Raw genomic sequence first — 22,328 nt, 5'->3', positions numbered from 1 at the left:
ATCGTTATGACTGAACCGATGATAGGCGATTAGAAGACATGATAGGCGCGGATTTAGAACACATGAAAGCCGATGAGAACACAAAGAACATATCGTAGTGCTTTCTGAATATATTATTCAAAAACAGGCGGTACAACCAGGATAATCTAAGCTCATCTTGCTTTTGGCATCTTCATGTGTTCTTCAAACTTTTGAAACTTTTCCCGTTGAATTACAGACTCCCCTCTCCATCTCCTCTTCCCTATTGAATTCATCAGAATGCGTCACTTATTTTATATCATATCACATAATTTACCATCAAAGAAGGCCTCGGGCATCCACATGAATCAATCTATTTGTCGTTGAAACTACTTTTTGTTCAGAAGAATATGCGCCTTCACGTATATTCCGCCGTGCTTCACAGACGTGCGCGCCACAAGACTCGCTGCGATGTAATCTGTGAGCGTACTGTATATGAAAAACGTACCTCATGTGGTGGCCTTGTTAAAAGTTTTCCAGAAAACTGCATCTGATTCAACTGCCAGGGTTTGTAAATGATTCACGGACCGGCCGTGAAAAGCAGTGAATTTAATAGAAGGGCAGTGAAATGGGGGTGTTATTAAAACTATGCACTACTAAAACTAAGACCTATGCACTTAGAGGTGTAAGAACTATGCATGACTAAAACGAAGTCCGATGAGCTATTGCACTCATTAGAAATCATCACTAGGGGTGCTATCTGTGTATTCAACCACCTCAGCTAATTAGTGTAGGCAATACCAGATATAAACAAATGCATGTGAAACGTAAATTGGTCGGTTTTCTCTGGTGCATATAGTCTTTTTATTTAGTAGTGCTTCGTTTTAGTAACACTTGTTGCTTAACTCAACGAATGACAAATTTCAAAATCATATTTATTCTCATACAACAATTATACAAAATGCCAGGATTGCTCGAGGAATTAAAACGTAAGCTCCTCAAACACGTGGACTTTCAAAAAACAACTAGTCCAACCACCATAGGCGTATAAACTATAAATGAGTGTTTATACGCCCCTTGGTCCAAACATAGACTCTAAGACAAAAAAGTCTATGGCCCAACCATGGACTCAATTGTCCATGGCCCCCGCACTAAAACCAGAGATAAACCTGGCCAAATACTCTGGAAAGCGTAGGATTAATCAATCTGATTTACATTCTTAACATCAGTTTATTTTCACATATCAAATTATTAACTTTTAGCTATTTTCTCAAATTTTAATACATGTAGCAATTTTATTTCTATTACTCTGTATGAAATTGTACTAACTTTAAAATCACAAAAGTTACATGTAAGGTACTTATAAGTGTTTATATATGATACATTTCCACTACAGCTGATTCATACAATTTGCATCAATGGGAAAATACACAAAGAATTATAAATTTTGATCCATAAAACACCGAAAAAAGGACTAGTCTGAAAGTCTAAGATTATGAATTTGACAATTCATGAGGTCAATATAACCGACACTTTGTTATATTTCATGAAATATGAATCTATCATCATCAACTTTTCAAATGACATCGAGATTGAGGACATCTTAATTATCAAGAAACAAGAAAATTAATTTTAGAAAATTATTTGACGCCTGCGAAAAAAATGTATAATTTCTGGGCTAAGCTAATGTGGAATTGCAAATTTGAAATCGAAGTTTTAAGAAATTTGGGGAATGATGGGTAGATGATACAGCGGGTCTTCGACTCTAGTAGTGGTTTAAATTTTTTTATTGACAATTCTCAATAATTGATCGCGAACTTGCGACCGACTTCATTTACTTATGCCTCTAAGCTGGTCTGCAACTTCATTGCCTCCATGGTTGAAGAACGAGCTCTTCTGATGTCTGCTTCATCATGACTTCGAGCATATCGTGTGGCCTAGCCAGCCGGCCCGGGCCACGGGTTTGGCTGTCACTCGAAATCCTAGAGTCTTGAGTCTGGGTGGGTTGAAGTAGACATTGTCATTTAAAATAACATGCTTATGTTGTTCTGTATGAATTACCCGTGTGTCATGTATGTTGTATTAATTTATTTTAAAATTTGTATTTATTGAATTTGGGAATTTTATCCCGAAATTTCAATGTAATAAGGATCAATAAAGAATTGAATTGAATTGTCACCTAATACACATGCCATCAGAGGACGCGGAGCCGTATATGATAGCTATGCTATTATAAATTGCTAATCTCACGAAACCTGCATACTCCTAATATCAAACATATTTTCTAAAACGTTTGAATATTGAAATTATATGTTTACACATTTTCATATTGACCGCTTTTAGCCGCTGATGAAATTCACGCCGGCCCTACACACATCGTAGATAGCTTCGTCATTCCACCGGCATGCCCACGTCAGGGTCTGACTTTTATATCAGACTTCCAAATCGTGTATACATCCGCCATTTAACCGAATAATCCGATTTACTTATCATTTCTATTTATGCCTGCCCCTTCTGATATAATCATACATCCTTTACTATTACAATACGTCTTCTAATGATATTCAATGCAATATAACATTTCGACGTTCAAATATAGGTCATTATATAATCACAGGAAGCCATTCTACATCTATGTCAATAATATTTTGCCAGATAGCTTGTTTGTGTACACATAGACCTGTGACGTTTTGCACATCGATTTACGGCTGTCGTTTGTAAAATGACGCTGAATGGTTAACATTGTTTAGGTTTCATAATGGTAACGTTTTATAAGGCGTCAAAAAACATTAAACCTACAAATTCACTCACTCTGGAAAGCGTAAGGTTAACTAATTAATCCTAATTATTACTAGAAAACTAAAAACATTGCCAAATTTTCCTCGTCTTTAAGAGATTTCTTCAAACATTATTAACTACTTTTTCACAAATTTTACATTTGAAACAAAGCAGGGTCTGATTTAAGCACTAGTCCAATTGCCCGGGACAAGTATATTTTCATTAGGGCATGAAGGTTATTATAATCACTCATCCACCGGGCTTGTGTAATTCTATGTCTCAAAGCTTTTATCCCACTCGATGCAAGGGATTATTGTGTCACAATCGGACTATTCATGTAGAGCAAGTTGATTTTTGAGGGGGCAAGTGATATTACATACCGGTATATGCTTGCCCTAAGGTCAAGTGGCATTTATTCCTCAGATCGAAGCCTGCATACTATTAAAAAGGTTTTTCTTCGTCACAATTTAAGATAAATCAAGTATCTTCAAATAAATATGGTTTGATTGACGAAGCTTCGGTAACTTCTTAATTGTTTTTTATTTAACTTGATAGTAGATATAAATACAACTCTTTATAAAGATCAGAAATTCTTCTTGTCCAGATATTACAGGCCCCACACGGACGCGGTTAAACTGATAATCAAAACAAAGCTAGGACAATTATTCTATGCTCTCGCTATTTTCGACAGGGCCTTGATTAGATCAGTATTTTGTGAACCACTGAAAAGCACCAAAGTGAAATTTTTGCTATAAAACTTAGGCCTAACTGAAAAGTTTTAACATGAATGATGAAAATGTACATCGTTTTATTCACGCAACAATAATATCTTAACCGAGGAATCGTCATGCAAGTTCCTAATTTACAAACACGTGAACTGTGTTACAATAAGTCTCCAACATAAAAGCTAACATTAAAACTAGAGATGAGAAACTCAGATTCACTCTGGAACTCTTTAGTATCAATTAATCATTACTTTCACTGGAAAACTAGAATTTTGCCAACTTTGCCTTGTCTTAAAGATTTCCAAACACCTTGACATTACATACTAAGTATTCTGACGTTTTTCCTGGCAGCTTCAACATAATTATACAATCGGTAACTAATCAATAACATCAATAACTTAAGTTTATAGCTGTTTTAAATTCTTTCTAAAAAGTAAAATGTATGTACCACATTTTAGATAGTAAGTCTACCCATGTATAACAATAAACAGTCACAGCAGTGATTGAGCGCGGCTAGTTGAAAGGACGGGTCGATCTTTGATCACAGTTATTCAAAGCATTCTATCATATCAGTTATTTTTTAAAATGTTTTCGATTTAGTAAAGGTTTATGGTTATTTGTTTCGTTCATTACAATAACTGAGTAGATAGAATGCTTTGAATAACAACAGAAAAGATCTCGGGTTTTCGCTATACTTAGGGAAGGTTGTTCGATAAATGAAGAACCTTGTTGATAAATATTTGAAAAAATGCCTTTTCATGTAAATAGAATATTAATTTGTTGTTTGTTTGTATGTTTGTTTGTATTGTTGTTTATTCTGTTCATTATTTATTGGTTTTTTCTTATTTTTTAGAATTAATTTATGTACTTGTAGTTTGTAGTTATGTATTATTTATACTCCTCTATTTACAACTGCAGGCATTTTTTCACTGTAAAGTTCTGGGCCCATTTTAAGAAAGCGCTACTGATTCACTGCCACTCCTTAATAATCATTATACACCCAATTTGAAGCTAAGTGATTATTCACGAGAGCCATCTCGTGATATGGATTTACCCATTACAATAAAAGAAGTTCAAACAGCTATAAACAATGTTAAAACGTTAAAAATTAGTCCTAGCTATAACTTTATGCCTTGTTATTCCTAGCTATACCTCTCAAATGTAAATAATGGTCTCCTTTCAGATAAAGCTTTAGTTTTCAAGTACGTAGATATGATCATCAAACAGATTGATGGAGGCTTAAATCGAAATCTACGATTCGTTTCAAATTTTTCAAATTGGTTACCTTCGAAAATATCAATGCCATCAAATTTGTAAATCTACAATTCAGCAAATAGTTAATATTTGTACAACACTGGTCTAATGTTATGTTCTGTTTCCTAACTATGTGATATGTACGCGGACAAATAGCCACAGTTGACTATGTTTAACTATGGTAAGTTGGAAGATTAAACTCACAATTCATGTTGAAACTATATCTCAGTTTAGGAGTTAACTCAACAGACCTACGAGTCAAAACTAGGCACTCAACACAACCATTTACCCCTAGTGACTAACTTAACTAGACTTATCTATCAACCATGGATCGAAGACCAATATCTTGAATTAATGGAGCTTAGCTTTTATTAGACTCTCACATTGCATAAACATTATCAAATACTTTCCTCGAAAACACTATATCATCCATCAGACTGGTTTGAAAAAGGTGATAAGCAAAAAATCAATACTTTACTACAGAAGTACGCTATTGTCTTCGCCGCTCCTGGATTTCAGTGTTTATAACATGCACTATTATCTATGCTGCTCCTAATAAGATACACTATAGTCTTTGCTGCTTTTAAAACAGTGTTTATCCTGAATCAGTGTTTATGAGATAATTCATTAGCTTTGTCGCTTGAATCAGTGTGTATAAGATTCACTATTGTCTCTGCTGCTCCTGATATTTAATGTTTTATAGAAATCAACCGCCGATTGTCGAATCCATCATTGAGTGATTAATCCATAACTGGTTCCTCAACTTTTCATCTGGACTTCTGCAGTTTTCATCAGCAAATGGGTCGATCAGTATTCATCTACTTGTGAGTGTCTTCTTCAGACAATAATAATTCCCCCAATTTTTCCGAGATGTAGTTTGGCTGAAACAAAGTGAAGAAAGCAAAACATTTCAGACAGATTTATCATAATTTACGTGTCATTTCAAATTACAAGCCACCCTGTTTTACACAAAGTAAAATTCATTGACGTCAATTGCTGAGTTAAACCCCAATAATTAATTGCAGTAGGTGGGACTAGTTCATCACTGTTTAAGACTAGTGAAGATAAAAGTTCAGCCATGTGGACCGGTAAATAGATTTTGATGATAGCCACTTATGAAATGATATTCATATGAGGACTGAAATTTCTATATACAGGTAATTACATGTATATCAACTTACCTTTAAAGATTGCTGGGTTAAGTTCTGGCCTTTTCTGTGCACCGTTCCAGTTTGTAGATTTTGGACGAGTAGTTGATCTCAAACTGGATTTTTCTCATAGTTGAAATTTAGCTGCAATGATTAAAAGTAGATATCCTGTAATGACAAAATGTTTCATTTAGAATTTATCGAAATAATTTCATGTATATCAAGTTACCTTTAATGATTGCTTGGTTATCGGTGATAATCCTATTAGTTGGTTAGTTAGTTGGCCTATCTGTGCATTGTTCCAGTTGGTCGATTTTGGAGGAGTAGTTGATCTCAAACTGGGTTTTTCTCATAACTGAAATTTAGCTGCAATGATTAAAAGAAGATATCCTGTAATGACAAAATATTTCATTTAGAATTTATCGAAATAATTTCATGTATATCAAGTTACCTTTAATGATTGCTTGGTTCGTAATCGGCGTGGATCATCTTAAGTATGTTTGTTGATAAGTTGGATTCTAGTTGGCCTCATCTGTGTGCTGTTCCGTTTGGTCGATTTTAGATGAGTAGTTGATCTCAAACTGGGTTTTTCTCATAGTTGAAATTCAGCTGCAATGATTAAAAGAAGATATCCTGTAATGAAAAAATATTTCATTTAGAATTTATCGAAATAATTCCATGTCTATCAAGTTACCTTTTATGATTGCTTGGTTTGTTATCAGAGATTATCCTATTAGTTGGTTAGTTAGTTGGCCTCATCTGTGCACTGTTCCAGTTAGTCGATTTTGGACGAGTAGTTGATCTCAAACTGGGTTTTTCTCATAGTTGAAATTTAGCTACAATGATTAAAAGTAGATATCCTGTAATGACAAAATATTTCATTTAGAATTTATCGAAATAATTTCATGTATATCAAGTTACCTTTTATGATTGCTTGGTTCGTAATCGGCGTGGATCATCTTAAGTTTGTTTGTTGATAAATTGGATTCTAGTTGGCCTCATCTTACATTTCAAGTTTGCTGGGTTCAGTATCGGTTAGAACAATTGGTTGATGCATTTGATTCAAGCTTGGATTGTTCAGTGGGCGGAGCTTATCTGTAGATATTTGATAAGTCGTTGATTTAAAGCTGGGCAGTTTCATATAGATAGGATTTAGCTGAAATGAGCAAAGATATCCTGTAATGACAAAATATTTCATTTAGAATTTATCGACATAATTCCACATATATCAAGTTACCTTTTATGATTGCTGGTTTCATAATCGGCGATTATCTTATTAATTGGTTAGTAAGTTGGCCTCATCTGTGCACTGTTCCAGTTAGTCGATTTTGGACGAGTAGTTGATCTGAAACTGGGTTTTTCTCATAGTTGAAATTTAGCTGCAATGATTAAAAGAAGATATCCTGTAATGAAAAAATATTTCATTTAGAATTTATCGAAATAATTCCATGTATATCAAGTTACCTTTTATGATTGCTTGGTAATCGGCGATTATCCTATTAGTTGGTTAGTTAGTTGGCCTCATCTGTGCACTGTTCCAGTTGGTCGATTTTAGACGAGTAGTTGATCTCAAACTGGGTTTTTCTCATAGTTGAAATTTAGCTGCAATGATTAAAAGAAGATATCCTGTAATGAAAAAATATTTCATTTAGAATTTATCGAAATAATTCCATGTATATCAAGTTACCTTTTATGATTGCTTGGTAATCGGCGATTATCCTATTAGTTGGTTAGTTAGTTGGCCTCATCTGTGCACTGTTCCAGTTGGTCGATTTTAGACGAGTAGTTGATCTCAAACTGGGTTTTTCTCATAGTTGAAATTTAGCTGCAATGATTAAAAGAAGATATCCTGTAATGACAAAATATTTCATTTAGAATTTATCATAATAATTTCCATAAATGATATACCTAGAATAGCCTACTCGGTTATATTCGTAACACCGAACATATTATAAGCGAACATACGATACCTAGTCGAATGAAATGCTCGCCATTTTGTTTTGGGTTCCACATTGGGTTTTCCCAATGGGGCTTTCCCAATTACATCAGAAGTTCCCGGAATTTCCGGTATATCAAACAAACAGCCAATCACATTCAATGTAGTTCAGGTAATGAGGTCAACTCAGATAAATAGAAACTAGAAAATTTTGGGGGTTTATAAAGTAGAAGTTGAATGAAAAGGTTCTACTGCCGGGTTGAATACACGCCAGTAGCCAGCTAAACAATATCGTGGAACTTTAATAAGGCCATAAAAAAAAATTTCTTACCATGGATATGGTTAATCTTAAGTTACATAAAACAAGTTTTGAAGCGAGACCTCACACGGCAGCTCGCGCCATTTTGCAGAGCGTCTCTAGACCTGTGGTGACAGGTCTGCATTATTAAACTGATGAAATGAAGGAAAACTTTAATTTTTTTGGTCTCATTATAGTAATGAGTATAATATATATTGCTTACCATAGATAGATTAAATCTTAAGTTACTGTAAAGCAATAATTTTGAAGCGAGACCTCACACGGCAGCTCGCGCCATTTTGCAGAATTTCTCGCGACCTGTGGTGACAGGTCTGCATTAAAACTGATATAAATAGAAAGAAAAATTTCAAATTTGCTTTAAATTGATGAGTTGATTTAAAATCAGTCTCTATATTGCATTCGGCTCTTTTACATGAACATCAATGAATATAAATAGTGAGACTTCGGGACAGTGAGGAGTGATGCCGGCGCACTGTGATAGTGTATGGAATACCTCAAGGGCCATACGACTTACGAGTTACGTTTTACGAGTTACGATTTACGAGTTACTAATACATTTCCTACAATACGTTACTATGGAAGACCTCAGACGATATACGAGATATGAGATATAACATACGAGATATGAGATGCAACATACGAGATACGACATATGACATACGAGATACGACTTATTTACAGTACGGGTGTCCGTCCGCTAGCGCCACCGCAGTGTATATTTTCCAACATCTACTCGGCGTTGCGGCGTATACTACGACACGTGCGCAGGCAGTGGCGTATACATTAACTATGAATATCAATATGCGAAAAACGTTTCATTTGAAACGAAAAACATTTAAAAATATTTGATCAACCACTCCCGGGGACCGGCTTCTCGCTGTGACGTCAGTGGGCGGCCACTGTTAGTGTGAGACACCGATGGTCCGGTGATTCGAGTTGGCTCCAAATACAGGGCTACAGCCCCTAAATCCACCAAAAACGCCTCAAATTTCATTTTTTAGTGTACAAAAATCCCTCAAAAAGAGTTAGCCATGGCCCCTTCAAATTGGTGGTCACTAAGAATTGCGCCTAGTCAAGGGTTTAAACTTCGCGTTCGATCGAGGGTTTTCGATGAAGAATGAAAGATGTATGTATATTACGAATGCCGATGACCAAAGAGTTAAAAAAAAAGTCCGACACACGCGGAATCTGTGTTTAGTGTACTATGATTTCAACGAATGAATTGAAACATGGACATGAATTAAAAATACTAAAGATAACATAGATCTATTGAATGAATTATTCATTAAATATCAGAATGGAGTTCCATTGTATCACTCTCAGCTCCTGGCCCTAGTCCAGCTGATTTCATTTATCACGACGTTTTTTGCGACGGGTGCAAACGCACCATACGAGCAACGTTCCGGTGTTCCGCTAATTCCCCTGTCTAAAGAAATGTTACTTGATATTTCCATGGATCTCTTATCTTTACAAATGTAAGAGCTGTTGTGTTTTGCTGAAGACTTATTTATGTGGTTCCTGTACTTTTGTCAATAAACAGTTTTAAAACTGGCCATGACAATTGATAAAAATGATCTTAAATTGGATTCTCCGATTATGAAAGTTATTCAGATTCAGCCATTGGCCCTTTTCATGAAAGATGTCAGAAAAGAAAGATAGCCAAAAAGCACTCAGAATACACAAGTACCTAAATTGAACAAATTTTCAGGGGAGGACCCCAGACTATGGCTTCAGAAAGACAGTACCGCATACTGCCCTGGCGGTTAGCGAAAACTGGCCAGTCTCGACTCTCAATGGCTGGTCTAGTGGACTCACCAGTCTGCCCCAGTAGCTCGATAGGGATGGAATTTAGCTGGGGATTTCAAACCTTGAGAGAGAGCACGGGAGTTCTTAATCTGGATACCAGGGCGATGTACGGGTTCCCAGGTTGTTTGGGATTCAAGAACTCAGGCAGGGGTGTCAAACAGCGGAGGAGGGGTACAAGGGGGCCGGGATTTCCGGCTGCGGAGTTTTTTTTAGAATTTTGATTTCTGATGCAGAAAAGCAGGCGGTTACGGCGGGCGGTGAACAGTAGTTTTCTGCAGGCATTGAGTAACCGGAACCCCGGCTCCTGAACACCAGGCCGTTTTAAGACCAAAGGAAGACAAGAAATAGCATAATATTATGAACTTGAACAGTTTGATATCTTTTTAGTTTTGTGATTTGAAAAACTTTTCGTCGCCCGCGGGAGAGGAACGGCCGGCGGCGCGCCTAGTCCAGGGTGTTCACAGTATGGCCTAATATCGTTGTGTCCGGTCCAGGTGTCCATTATCCAAAAGAAATCTATTTCTGGTTTGAATAAAATGTTGACTATGTTGGTTTTCATATAATTGACGATGACTGTACGCGTCACCATGTTAAACGATTTATATGCAGTAAATATTGAAAAAACATACACTGCGGTGGCGCCAGCAGACGGACACCCGTACTGTAAATAAGTCGTATCTCGTATGTCATATGTCGTATCTCGTATGTTGCATCTCATATCTCGTATGTTATATCTCATATCTTGTATGTCGTCTGAGGTCTTCCATACGTTACGACTTACGATTTACGACTTACGTTTTACGAATTACACGTTTTTCACTAATTGGCTTCGGATATCCGAAGCGCGTAATTCAAAGAACGGGTTTCAAAATGAAGTCGAATTGTCATTTCAAACAGCATGATAAGAGTAATTTATTGTACATAGTGAATCAATCTCGACTGCAGTGGTCTATTACAGGGCAAAAAATCTGCGCGTTGGCCATCTGCTGTGCGAACCTTCTCAAAATCTATTAAATGCTGACAATACATTTCACACTGACTGATGACTGTCCCGTTACGTGCACGATGATTTTAATAGACGATATTTCAATAGATCTTAGCTGGAAATGATTTTGATAATTAGAACAAGATTCATCAATTTAGAAAAAATGTATTTATTTTTTGAAAACACTGGGCTGCATACAGCCATCACGATAGGTAGAACACAATATCCGTGTTGACGCGATGAGGAGAGAATCCCACAATGATAATAAAAAGTCCGAAAATGAAACTTCGAGATAGTAGTTTATTTCAACGTTTCGACTATATCCTAATAGTCATCTTCAGGAATAAGGACTATTAGGATATAGTCGAAACGTTGAAATAAACTACTATCTCGAAGTTTCATTTTCGGACTTTTTATTATCATTGTGGGATTCTCTCCTCATTGCATACAGCCATCCATCATCGTTACAGTTATTCGTCTAATAATTACACCCACACAGTGAAATGCCTACCACATGGCCACTGTCCTTGAACTCTTGCGAACCGAAACTCCAACACCTAACTCGTAAATCGTAACTCGTAATTCGTAAAACGTATTTTCGTTGTAATTCGTAACTCATAAAACGGAAGTCGTAACGAATATTCAAGGAAATGTATAAGTAACTCGTAAAACGTAAATCGTAACTCGTAAAACGTAACTCGTAAGTCGTATGGCCCTTGAGGTATTCCATAGTATTCCATAATAGTGAGCAGATATTTTTCAGTTTCTTATTGCGGAAACGAAATATCAAGACCTCGATTCAGCTATCGAAAATATCCCCTTACTTCTACATTAATTAATTCATCTATGCCTGAAACTTATTTTTTCCCTTTAAGTTTAATACAGAAATAAGTCATTTTACACATAAATATTTTCTTCTTATAAATCAACCTTTCAAATGAATTATTAGTCAGAACATTTTCCTTAACGTTAATGTTGAATCATTTTCGATATTTACGACTGATCAGAATATTCATTTAACTCAAAATGTTCTTCCATTCGTCTAGCACATGCCTAGATATTTCGCCGTTTCGTCAAATATTGTTGTGAGTTTGGGTTTTTTCGGGACCTGACATGACAGGTAAGACCTGTATGACAGGTTCTGGAAACTCTGCAGACAGCCATCATTCATTTACTTCCGGGTTGTCAAATTTCTACAAAATGACTAGAAAAAAATTACTTTCGTTGATAGTCTGCGCTTCTCTCGTATTGGTAGTGGAGGGAGGGTTGAATGATGTTACGAGTTCTCTATTAGGAGGAATTGATAATGGTATTTTGGCCGCATTTGCGGACTTCACTGGTGATAAAAACGCAGATTTATTGGTGATTACAAATAATGGTACGTACTTTGTCTTTACGTTATATTATACGAAGACGAAGTGGCTATTCTTACGTCGCTCGTAAGAATTAACTGCCGGCTATATTTACATCCGTACCTATGGAACTGCGATCTGTACGCTAATAACTGACGCGCATGCGTACAGAGGTGCGCGACTTAGAAAATTCAAGGAAAGTGTGGAGAATAGAGTTAGAGAAAAATAGAGCGGATCGAGCGAGACTCGAACCCTGGCCAGTAAATTACTAGCGCAGCATCATACCACTAGACCACCGAGCTCGCTGACAGTCGGCCAAATGTTTTAACTACATATAGCCTCACCTTACCCTAAAAACCTATCCCTTCCCGGACGTAAATATAGCCGGAAGTAAAATTCTTACGGGCGACGTAAAAATAGCCACTTTGTTACTTATAATAGTAGTATTATCAGATTTTGGTCGATTTTTTTGGGTGGCTTCGTAATTCGTAACTAACAATGTCAGTATATTCACAGGCACTTGAATATGGAATTTTAGCTTGTTGGAGTGTTGAAAATTATGAACTTTTAAAAAAGAAATTCATCAGGTTCACCGTCTTAACTATCTTACTATGGTACAACTGTTTTACCGATGATCCAATGTGCATCTATCTGTACTAAATGCTTATTACTATTACAGAAAGGCAGGAAATGCTCCAATCTCGGTAATGCTTAAATCTACCCACTAAACTACCAACAGCTGACATCACAGCAATCCTAAAGAGGCATTGGGTTATTTCCTACACAGCGCTCTTGCTACGCATTTGGTGGTAATACTTCCTGCAAATTTATAAAGATCAATTATGTTGATTATTTTATAATCTTGAACAGTACTTAAACAGTGTTTATATTGTCTAATAATTAATTATATAGGATTGGAATTATTGGTGCTCCTCATATTTCAGAAAAATATTGATACTTCGGTAATCGTCGGCAGTGTTTGGCTGTTCCGAGTTTTGCGGGTAGATTTAAGCATTACAGAGATAGGATCATCTCCTACTTTTTGTATTGGTATAGATAGTTGCACCATTGATAAATTCTTTATGAAACCTGGCAGATGATTGAAATAGGAATAACATATCACTGGTGAATTATTGAATATTTCTCCATTATCAAAGCCTATATTCAAGTGCCTGTGGTATATTATTCTTTTGAAGAAGTTCTTACTTGGTAATGTTGATGAACAACCATTTGTACAATATAGGAACAAGCGTTCTACTAGTCGCCGGTCAAAAGGAGGGAAAATATTTCAGACAAACGTTGATCGAAAATGACGATGCTGAAACTAAAGACACAAGAATAACTAGTGTAATGCCGTCGGATTTTGATGGGGATGGTCACACTGATACTCTCATTACCAGGCAATCACATCAAAATCCAGATGCCGTAATTGTAGATATTTACTGGGGAACTGACACTGGATATCGTGTTCGTATGTATAGCTATGCATTTATCAATCTGTTTAAGCAAAAATGATACATCTGAAGCTCGTTCACTTCTTTGATGGAAATGAAAACTTTAATTTGTGTGAATGTGGCAGAGGGTACAGGTGAATGGCCAAACTGGTTCTTCAGCATAAAATTTCTACAGGCTACATATCTTTTTCAGAGGGTCGCTACAGATTGCCACAAATGCTGAGAGATCAGCCATCATTACTTGAGTAAGCCATGGAGATTATGATCGATGAACAATATCTATTCGCTCTAATTATTATTTTTCGTACGATGAGATACTATGACATCAAAATTGAATTTTCAGTTATGATGGAGATATGGTGACTGACATATTTGGTGAAATTTCGAGTGGAATGCGGCGAGTTTGGCGCGGAAAGTAGGTGCATCAGCGGATAATTCATTGTAATAACCTGGGAGCTATATTTCAGTTTATTTTTATTCTTGCTCTATGCTCCCTTTTTTCAGGAAAGGACACCGGAATTTCACTATGGAAAAATTTCCAGGAAAGCCAATGGCTCCTTTCAAGTTTCCGAGTTGTAACGCTTTTATTGATCTTAATAATGATCTCATTCCAGGTATTCTATTTTTCTATGCTTAATTAATTGCTTTACAATAGGTCTATTAATGAACTCTCATCTAGTGAACTATATTGGCATTGGCCTTTCAGATATGATGGTGACTGTTGAAGATAAGGCCACTGGCAATGAGCATATAAGATTTGAATATTGGATTAATAAGGTATGGATGAATGTTGTCAAAAGCCACTATAGATCTCAAATCATTTTTCATATTGGTTTTCATTTTTAAGTTGCAAGTATAGTTCGATATCTACTGGTACAAACATGATTTCAAATAAAATTTGCGATTTTAGGATGGGAATTTTGTGAAAAATTCCACCGATATTTCATTGCCTACCAACGGAATAAAACAAGTTGGCCAGTCAGCTTTCATCGACATCAGTAAGTCTCTTCAAAGACACATAGCCAATTCTTTTTAGCTTTAAGATTACAATTAACGCCTGTGCCATAAATACTTGTTACAGATGGTGATGGATTGATTGATCATTTGTTGCCGGTGTGCTTGGATAAAGATTGTAATCAATCACAGATATATGTTCATTCTCAACAAGCAAGTGAGGTACCGAATACTTTTGATGGATAAAACTGCATCTCAATCTCTATTGTTATCTCTATCAGTTATCCCTGCTAGTCTCTTTAAACGTTTTACCTAATTTACTTTAGGGTGAATGGAGTTGGAGCTTGATGATGGAGTCCATACCAGCCGATGAAGCTGGTCAGACATGGGGTTTTGCTCTACCTAAAACTAAGATTTCCACTGAACCAAGAATACCCATCACTTTGAGACTGGGTGACTTTAATCTAGATGGCTACCCAGATATTTTGGCGGTGTTACGGACAGAAAACAAAGGGTAAGAGCATATAGGCCTATAGTCGACTGTACACCTCAGGAGTAATACAGTTCCTGAGCAGCTGAACTGGGTTAACTACTATTTGAATCTCATTATCATCATCATCATTACAATTATGATTATTGTTATCAAATGGCATATTATATTTAGGAAAGTACAACAGAAAGCATTCATATTGAATAATGTTGCTTGTACAACAAGGGCCTGTAGTAAAATCCGACGAACGTTTCAAGCAGAATGGCACACACCAGCTCTCAGTAATGTTCAGAATGTGGATGTTGCTGCTTTCTTTGATATCTATGAAAATGTAAGTGAAACAATTTCATACGTACAAGTATACAACATTATGATATTTTAAAAAAATTGAAATGTAATGTCTGTAATGTATTTTCCCAGGGAATATTAGACATATTTCTTCATAATAGTGGACCAAAAGGAGGTCTTCATGCTTTTTATCACACTTTTAATGGAGACGCATATTTTGTCAAAGTAACAGGTATGAATTAATAAAATGCACCATGATGGGACCAAATTATGCCAGGTGCTATAAAGTTCATTGCAATACCATTCCACCATTAACATAATTTTATTTATCAATAGCTTATTGTTTTCCATTATTTGCATTTGCAGTGGTGAATGGCTTATGTTTAGATGATTGCCCTGGAAAGGAACAAGTAAGGAATCGATTTTCTAACAAATTAAATGGAAAAATTCTGCCAGTGTGTAGCCTATAGCTATTTGTTAGGTACTGAATGTGTTTGTCACATCATTCATTGCAGCCACAAGGGACAAATGTTGTCGGGCCGACGATTAACTACATGATTTATGATAGTGAAGGCAATTTACTCAAAGGAGTTGGTACGTCATAATTGCATTTACATGCCTTTCTTCTTTCTATAGATGTTTAATACATTATGGTTTTATTTCATTAGAGGGCCAGCTATCACAATCAACCCATTTCGCTCTACAAATGCCATATACTGTGTTCGGACTTGGTCAAACACCAAATTACGTTGAATCACTAGGAGTTGGTATCTCATCACCAAAGAAAGAGGTTAGTTTACTTTGAATTGTATTTCAATGCTCATCATATCTCTGCATTTTATGATTACAATTCCTCATGTATCTGATGTATATTTTTCAAAGAAAACCAAATTGTAATCCGTAAATACTTCTTTCAGAAAAGAACAAAAACTTGGAAGAGTATCATTCCAAATTCACAGATAATTATAATTCCATATCCAATTGACGTACCAGGATCGTGAGTATAGTAGGACACCGAATATGTCTCTTCACCAGACTGGATAAAAAATGCTAATTGTTCATGACATTTCTGTTTATAGATGGGTCTCCAAGCTGTTTATATCACCACTCCATGATAAACAAGTCTTGTATACAGGTGCTACACTGATTGGAACTTGTGGGTTTGTGGCTGGAATTGTTGGAATTCTGCACTGGAGAGAAAAGGTAAGAATATCCCTCTCATCGTAAAATCTTATTGCAGTTTCATAAGCATGATTGAAAATGAACTTCATTTATCCTTGATTTCAGAGAGAAGATAAGATTGAAAAGTTACAAGAAGCCCAGAAGTTTCATTTTGATGCTATGTAAAACTTATCAACCGGCTCGGGCTCTAGTCTAGGAACCACTGGTAGCGCCTGTTAACTTGCCCAATTTCCAGGGGTATATTAATTCTGGCAAATTGGTACAAATTTACTGGAGCTTTATTTATATATTGATAAATTATGCACGGTCACAGATATTTTTGTGTTTCTATTGGTAGTCATCGTGATGTAATGACGGTAATTTATGTTCGCAAATTAAAGATTATTTAATGTTTATTGTAAATATTTCAGCTCTGTTAAAACATTTACAATATTATTCTATGTATAAATTTTGCTTCAGCAATGCAATGTTATCAACGACAATGGGATATATGTATTTCTAATAGCGGTACTTGCAGGCAAATAAGAATTGTAATAAATAAAGCCATTACACATACCGGTATATGTACAAAGCTTTAATAATTTAATTGTTTCTTTGATAAACATTCTTCACCTGAAGAATAATCAAATCACTTGAGAGCGCATCACTTGAGAGGTTATTTGTATTTAAATTGATGTATTATTTCTGGTGGAGAAGTTTTCCTGAAGTTTTTATAATGAAGTATAACAATCATGAATCTCTGCTACTGAAGGAAAATAAAATCTCTATTTTTATATAAAATAAGAAATATCTTTATTTTTTACACTGGATGTACATGTGTTGTTACATGAAATCGGCTGCTGTCATTCGTTTCCCTGCAGATAAGCCGGTCAGCCTGGAAGATACAATTTATGGAGAATCGGCATATATAAAGAGGTATATCTAGCAGTAGCGTCTGGGCCAGCAAAATGTTACCGGTATTAAGACAAATACCGATATTAATTTTTGAATATTTTCACATAGACAAACGGTAGAGAAAAGAAAATCTTTTTATCATTCTACCAGTTTGAATGGATTACCGAATGAGTTGTGCTTTAATAGACCCACCAAAATCAGTTATTACAACTTCAAAGCTTAAATACATCACTGCTGGGTTACTGTTATATTGTATTCCACCCTTCGATTTGAACAGAACCAATCACTTGCATGTGAACTTACATGGACAGCAGACGTGCGTCGGTTGAACTACCTTCATCATCTGCATCATCACTACTTTCCCCATCACTACTACTAGACATATCAGTGCGTTTTTTCTTCTTTACTTTCTTCTTTTTCTGAATAAACAAAGAATATTGGCTACAAAATATCTCCTAATGGTGAAAAATTCATCAAAAGACTGATACTGACCTTTTTCTCTTTTTTATGCTTCTTTTTCTTTTCTTTGTGTTTATGTTTTTGTTTTCTGTGGCTACTAGCAGAGGCTTCCGAATACTGAGCCCTTGAATTATTGGGTTGGACATCTTTATCAGAATCTACAATCAATTGAATTATCAACATCGCTGATATCATGTATGCAAGTGGGAATATTCAAAATCTATGCGTTAGGACTTGCATATAAAGAACTATCAGTAATATTGAACAAATTTCAATGGAAAAACTTACCAGACGATATATTTATTCTTGAAGATGATGAAGGCGGTAATGCCGGACCATACTTCAGAAAAGAATCATCTTGATCAGGCAATAAAGGAGACAGACGATCTTTCAGGTCATTAATTGATGGTGTGCTTGCTGTAACTGAGGTTAATGGTTGTGATGTCGTTGGTGTATTTGTGTTTGCTTGCTGCAGAAATGGCTCAAACAGATTAAAACGTGATGTTTTTTTTCTAGGCGTCTTTGCTTCCTCGTCTTCAGGTTGAACTACTGCAATAGATATTTGGTATAAATAGATTCATTAATGAGAAAACAAATTCAAAAATATCTATGAAATTATGATACATACCAGTGTTAACACTAATCGCTTTGGTATTCATCAAATCACTGCTATTGTCGGTTTCTTCAATTTCCATCATACTATCAGATTTGACATCCATACAGACGGCACTACTTGTATCCGATTTATTTGATTTGTCTGGACTTGTTTCAGTATTCTCTTCATCAGAACTCTCAGAATCAGTCGAAGCAAATATAGCCTGGAACAGATCTGTCGAAGGAGTTGAGGATGCAGGCTCCTGCAATTCAACCAATCATTGCACACTTATTGTAAGCCGATTTTTTTTGTGTGAGACCTAACAATTACTCTCTCATTAAAAACCACTCGGGATAATTCAAAATTAAAAACTTTTACATACATCAACTGAAGGCTGAGCTAGATCATTTGAAGAAGTTTCTGATGTAGTATCCTTTGACACTGAATCAAAATGGGCTGTAGTGCTTTCATCGGATTTTTTACTAGCTCCAATTGAGAAGCTAATCTTAGGCCTTGAGCTTGTTTCATCAGCAAGGAATCCAGGTTGCTTTGAAGGCTCCTCATTTGCAGGTGAATTGAGGAAGTTAAATACCGAAAATTTATCCCGCTTCACTTTTGGTAATCCTGTCAATGATGACCTATAAATCATAAGAAAAATCGTAGATTGAGGTTGGAAAATGTTATCTTAAGTACAATTGTGAATAGAAGCCAGAAAGAAGCAGTCCCATGGAGACAGCTATGAATACTCACTGAGGATACGGATTTGCAATGTTGAAACGTTTGCACAACAAACGATCAGGATGCCACTCAAAATGATCACGGGTCATGTGGCCGAACATTTTCATTTTTGCTGCTTTCATTTGATCACTTTTATCTCCCTATGTATCAAATGAAAATAAAAAATCATAGTAACTTTTTCTCATGAGGCCATGACCATTACACGGCATGAATTTACCCCTTGTTCTGCAGGTACTTCAACTTTATCTGCATCATCCTCATACTTAGCTGCAGTAAATCTGGAAGCCATGAAATTAGACATTGGTTTATACAGTTTAGCAGCGCGAGCAAATTCTTCCTTTTCTTGATCTCGTTCCCACTCAGTCATGCTTCCTTCTGGTATTTCATCATCCCCATCTGTCAAGAGGTAATGTTAGTTTTGAAATCGGTTTCATTCTATCATAATCCAATATAACAAGAATATACAATGCACATTGCTATACATACATGTTTTTCCCTGCTGTCGAACTTGAAGATATTTCTCATACCGTTCTTGTTTTTCCGGATTTTTTGCGAAGGGTTTAAATGTTATTTGCCCCGGTTTGAACAAAGGTGCACTCTTTTCAGGAGGGGTTTGCTTCATTGCCACAGGAACACTTGATGATTCTTGGGGTTTATGTGGCGATACATATTCATCCACACTGGTACGTGCCCCAACCTGCTTCACTTTTTCGATTCTTTCCTTTTCGCTTTTTGAAATCAATTCAAATACAGATCCTGAGAATGAAAAAATATACACATGTACAATTTAGTGAATACCGATGGTAATCTATAAGAAAACATAGCAATGCAATGATAGAAATAAAGATTTACCTGTTTTTTCTCCAAGTGCTATGGCCCTTGTGAGCGGATCCATTACTTTGACATCGGACTGTATACCAGCAATTAACGGTGTATTTTGTGTAGTAAACACGTGAATTGGTTTGTAATCCTTGGGTATTTTACACGGATAGAAAGTTTTTTGCCGAGGAGGTGGCTTTGTCGCCCCAGAAAATCCGCTTAACGCTAACACTTCATTTTTCGATGGTGCATTTGTTATTGCTGAATATATAAAAATAGAGCACTTGGATAAATAGGGATTTATGCTAAAGAGGATTGTAAGGGTAGATTAAGAAAACAAATATACCTAGATGAACGGGAGCAGTCCAACCATGGTTAGACCTGTTCACATCTTTTTCATCATCTAAACACATATCATAGTTAGCCAAAGAATCAGTGCCATAGATATCTGCATCTTCATCATTTAAAGCTCCAGTCCCGAACGCCTGAAGAAGTCATTATTACAGTATGAAATCATCTGAAGAATACCTAGTGAATGTGATCTCATATATATGTACTAACTTGTAAACTTACCTGTCCTCTGATGCCTTTCCGACCAGTCCGTTTTATAGGTGGTGCCGGTTCAAACAAATTCACATGGCCACCGGAAATAGCAGTTTGTGGGTCGATACCATGGTAACCAATACCGTGTCTGTCATTTTTTTGATTGAAACTGAAAGGTGTTATATCCTTCGGAGCAAACATCAATCCCAATACGTTATGATCAATCTCACCATCATCCGGGGTCGGAGGTAGGGCACAACCATACATCTTCTGACTAACTGCATTTGCTAAAATTTCACAGATCAACATATTCATCTAACAAGCGCATTGGGACTAGTTCATTTATAGTTATGGAAATATAGGTAAGTTCACCTGATGGTAGTTGCTTTTTCAGTTTTGGACCAACTCCTTGTCCTTGCTTCCATCCTTGTTTTGTCAACAGCTTCACTCCAACTGTAAGTCTATGAATATGAAAGGAAATGTTTGAGAATATGTTAATATTGTAGATACTACTGTGGCAGTGTAGGACAGTAAGGCTCATCATCTGATGTTGCAGCCACCCGTTTGTTACATACTTTGTTGGTTTAATCAGATCATCCAAATAACCCGCTATACCAGAACTAAATTCACCGAGTCGTCTTTTTCGTTCCTTATTGCGTTCATCTCCAGCAAACTTATCAGTAGTTACAATTTTCCTAGGAGCAATTCCGAATTGGCCCAAATCCTTGAATAAAGTTACTTAAAATTATCCCAAGAACTTTGGGCATCTCCGGGGACAGTAGAAAAATTACAATTCACATATAATCCTACCTCAGCATCCATGTAATCTTCAGGTTGTTGTGATACATTTTCAGATCTTTTATTTCTCGATGAAACAAATGTTGAAGGAGTCCATCCTGAGAAAGAATTTTTGATTCTATAGATTTCAGATTCCTCATAATCACCATATTTAAGGGAGGAGCTATAGTTTGACTTTGCTGCTTTGTTTGACTAATCTTTAGACCAGAAAACTAAAAGATTTACCAGTTTCAGATCCAACCGTATTAAAGTAACCAGCAGAAAATCCACCAGTGAAAGCACCATGAAAGCGTTGCCGCCCTTGTTCATCGCGAACAGTCTGATCTTGAACATTCTGAGGCTTTCTTCTCGTTAACTCTTCATCTGTGAAAAGAAGTAAATGAAGTGGTGAAATGAAAATCGGCTATTTAAAGATTGAAAAACAACTAGTGGTAGCTCAAAGAAACCTTTCTTCTGACTTGTCTTTCTTTTTGTATTGTGAAATCTTATTGGCAATATTCATTAGGTAGACTTCAAATAAGACTTCCTTTTTGACTTCCAACAAATTTTTCAAACTACTCCATCTATTTATTTGTTCATTTTTTTGCAATTAGCAAAATGTTACTTCCGGATTGAGAAGAATCGTCTCAAGATGGAGAAAATTATCTTAATTTATCGTCATCAAGGATCAAATATAGAAGAGAATAGCTTAAGATATTTTATGTTAACGTTGTTTAACAATTCGGCATAATCACCATCATCTAGGGGCTGCAGAGCAGTTCCAATCGAAACAAAATCGTCGTCGTCGTCTTCACTGGGCGCGGCCATATTGAGTTTAGTCTAATATGCGTATATCACGGCCAAGGACTAAGTC

The 22,328-nt window shown here is 36.1% G+C and overlaps 2 protein-coding genes and 1 long non-coding RNA gene across 5 annotated transcripts; 1 reads left to right on the top strand and 2 right to left on the bottom strand.

Moving 5' to 3' along the window:
* Positions 1-875: 875 nt before the first annotated feature.
* Positions 876-8,610, bottom strand: LOC141902287 (uncharacterized). 3 transcript variants are annotated; one of them, XR_012618884.1, is made up of 11 exons: positions 8,531-8,610; positions 8,321-8,440; positions 7,551-7,688; positions 7,328-7,465; positions 7,101-7,242; positions 6,785-7,019; positions 6,558-6,699; positions 6,315-6,472; positions 6,093-6,229; positions 5,897-6,007; positions 876-5,596 (listed from the first exon to the last, which is right to left on the bottom strand). It is a non-coding gene; the product is annotated as an uncharacterized LOC141902287 (long non-coding RNA). The 3 variants fall into 3 exon arrangements; XR_012618886.1 differs by lacking the exon at positions 6,558-6,699 and having other exon boundaries at positions 8,531-8,609; XR_012618885.1 differs by lacking the exons at positions 8,321-8,440; positions 8,531-8,610 and adding an exon at positions 7,772-7,855.
* A 3,469-nt stretch (positions 8,611-12,079) lies between these two features.
* Positions 12,080-17,376, top strand: LOC141901436 (T-cell immunomodulatory protein-like). Its single transcript, XM_074788659.1, has 17 exons — positions 12,080-12,287; positions 13,505-13,732; positions 13,909-13,960; positions 14,059-14,130; positions 14,220-14,329; positions 14,422-14,492; positions 14,626-14,713; positions 14,797-14,891; positions 14,996-15,183; positions 15,334-15,490; positions 15,580-15,679; positions 15,814-15,857; positions 15,963-16,041; positions 16,116-16,237; positions 16,365-16,444; positions 16,527-16,650; positions 16,735-17,376. The coding sequence occupies exons 1-17, from the start codon at positions 12,110-12,112 to the stop codon at positions 16,792-16,794; spliced, it is 1,848 nt and encodes a 615-aa protein (XP_074644760.1). The 5' UTR covers positions 12,080-12,109; the 3' UTR covers positions 16,795-17,376.
* A 56-nt stretch (positions 17,377-17,432) lies between these two features.
* Positions 17,433-22,282, bottom strand: LOC141901411 (G patch domain-containing protein 1-like). Its single transcript, XM_074788625.1, has 17 exons — positions 22,210-22,282; positions 21,701-21,832; positions 21,488-21,573; positions 21,253-21,401; positions 21,050-21,138; positions 20,708-20,964; positions 20,481-20,619; positions 20,168-20,395; positions 19,802-20,071; positions 19,533-19,711; positions 19,328-19,455; positions 18,960-19,215; positions 18,611-18,839; positions 18,271-18,531; positions 18,016-18,140; positions 17,827-17,942; positions 17,433-17,503 (listed from the first exon to the last, which is right to left on the bottom strand). Exons 1-17 carry the CDS (start codon positions 22,280-22,282, stop codon positions 17,452-17,454), a joined length of 2,769 nt encoding a protein of 922 aa, XP_074644726.1. The 3' UTR covers positions 17,433-17,451.
* Positions 22,283-22,328: the final 46 nt, after the last annotated feature.

The sequence above is a fragment of the Tubulanus polymorphus genome, chromosome 3, assembly GCF_964204645.1.
Source record: "Tubulanus polymorphus chromosome 3, tnTubPoly1.2, whole genome shotgun sequence".
In the NCBI taxonomy this organism is placed as follows: domain Eukaryota; kingdom Metazoa; phylum Nemertea; class Palaeonemertea; order Tubulaniformes; family Tubulanidae; genus Tubulanus; species Tubulanus polymorphus.
Note: the sequence above shows the minus strand (reverse complement) of the source record. Positions and strands in the feature narration are given on the sequence as shown.

Excerpts from the sequence above, each read along its gene's own strand:
- LOC141901436 (XM_074788659.1), top strand. The coding sequence starts at position 12,110 with ATGACTAGAAAAAAATTACTTTCGTTGATAGTCTGCGCTTCTCTCGTA. Across the intron at positions 15,184-15,333 it reads TTACGGACAGAAAACAAAGG|GAAAGTACAACAGAAAGCAT; the intron begins GTAAGAGCATAT and ends TATTATATTTAG. Across the intron at positions 15,858-15,962 it reads ATTGCCCTGGAAAGGAACAA|CCACAAGGGACAAATGTTGT; the intron begins GTAAGGAATCGA and ends CATTCATTGCAG.
- LOC141901411 (XM_074788625.1), bottom strand. The coding sequence starts at position 22,282 with ATGGCCGCGCCCAGTGAAGACGACGACGACGATTTTGTTTCGATTGGA. Across the intron at positions 18,532-18,610 it reads AGCGATTAGTGTTAACACTG|TAGTTCAACCTGAAGACGAG; the intron begins GTATGTATCATA and ends TATCTATTGCAG. Across the intron at positions 17,943-18,015 it reads AGCATAAAAAAGAGAAAAAG|AAAAAGAAGAAAGTAAAGAA; the intron begins GTCAGTATCAGT and ends TTGTTTATTCAG.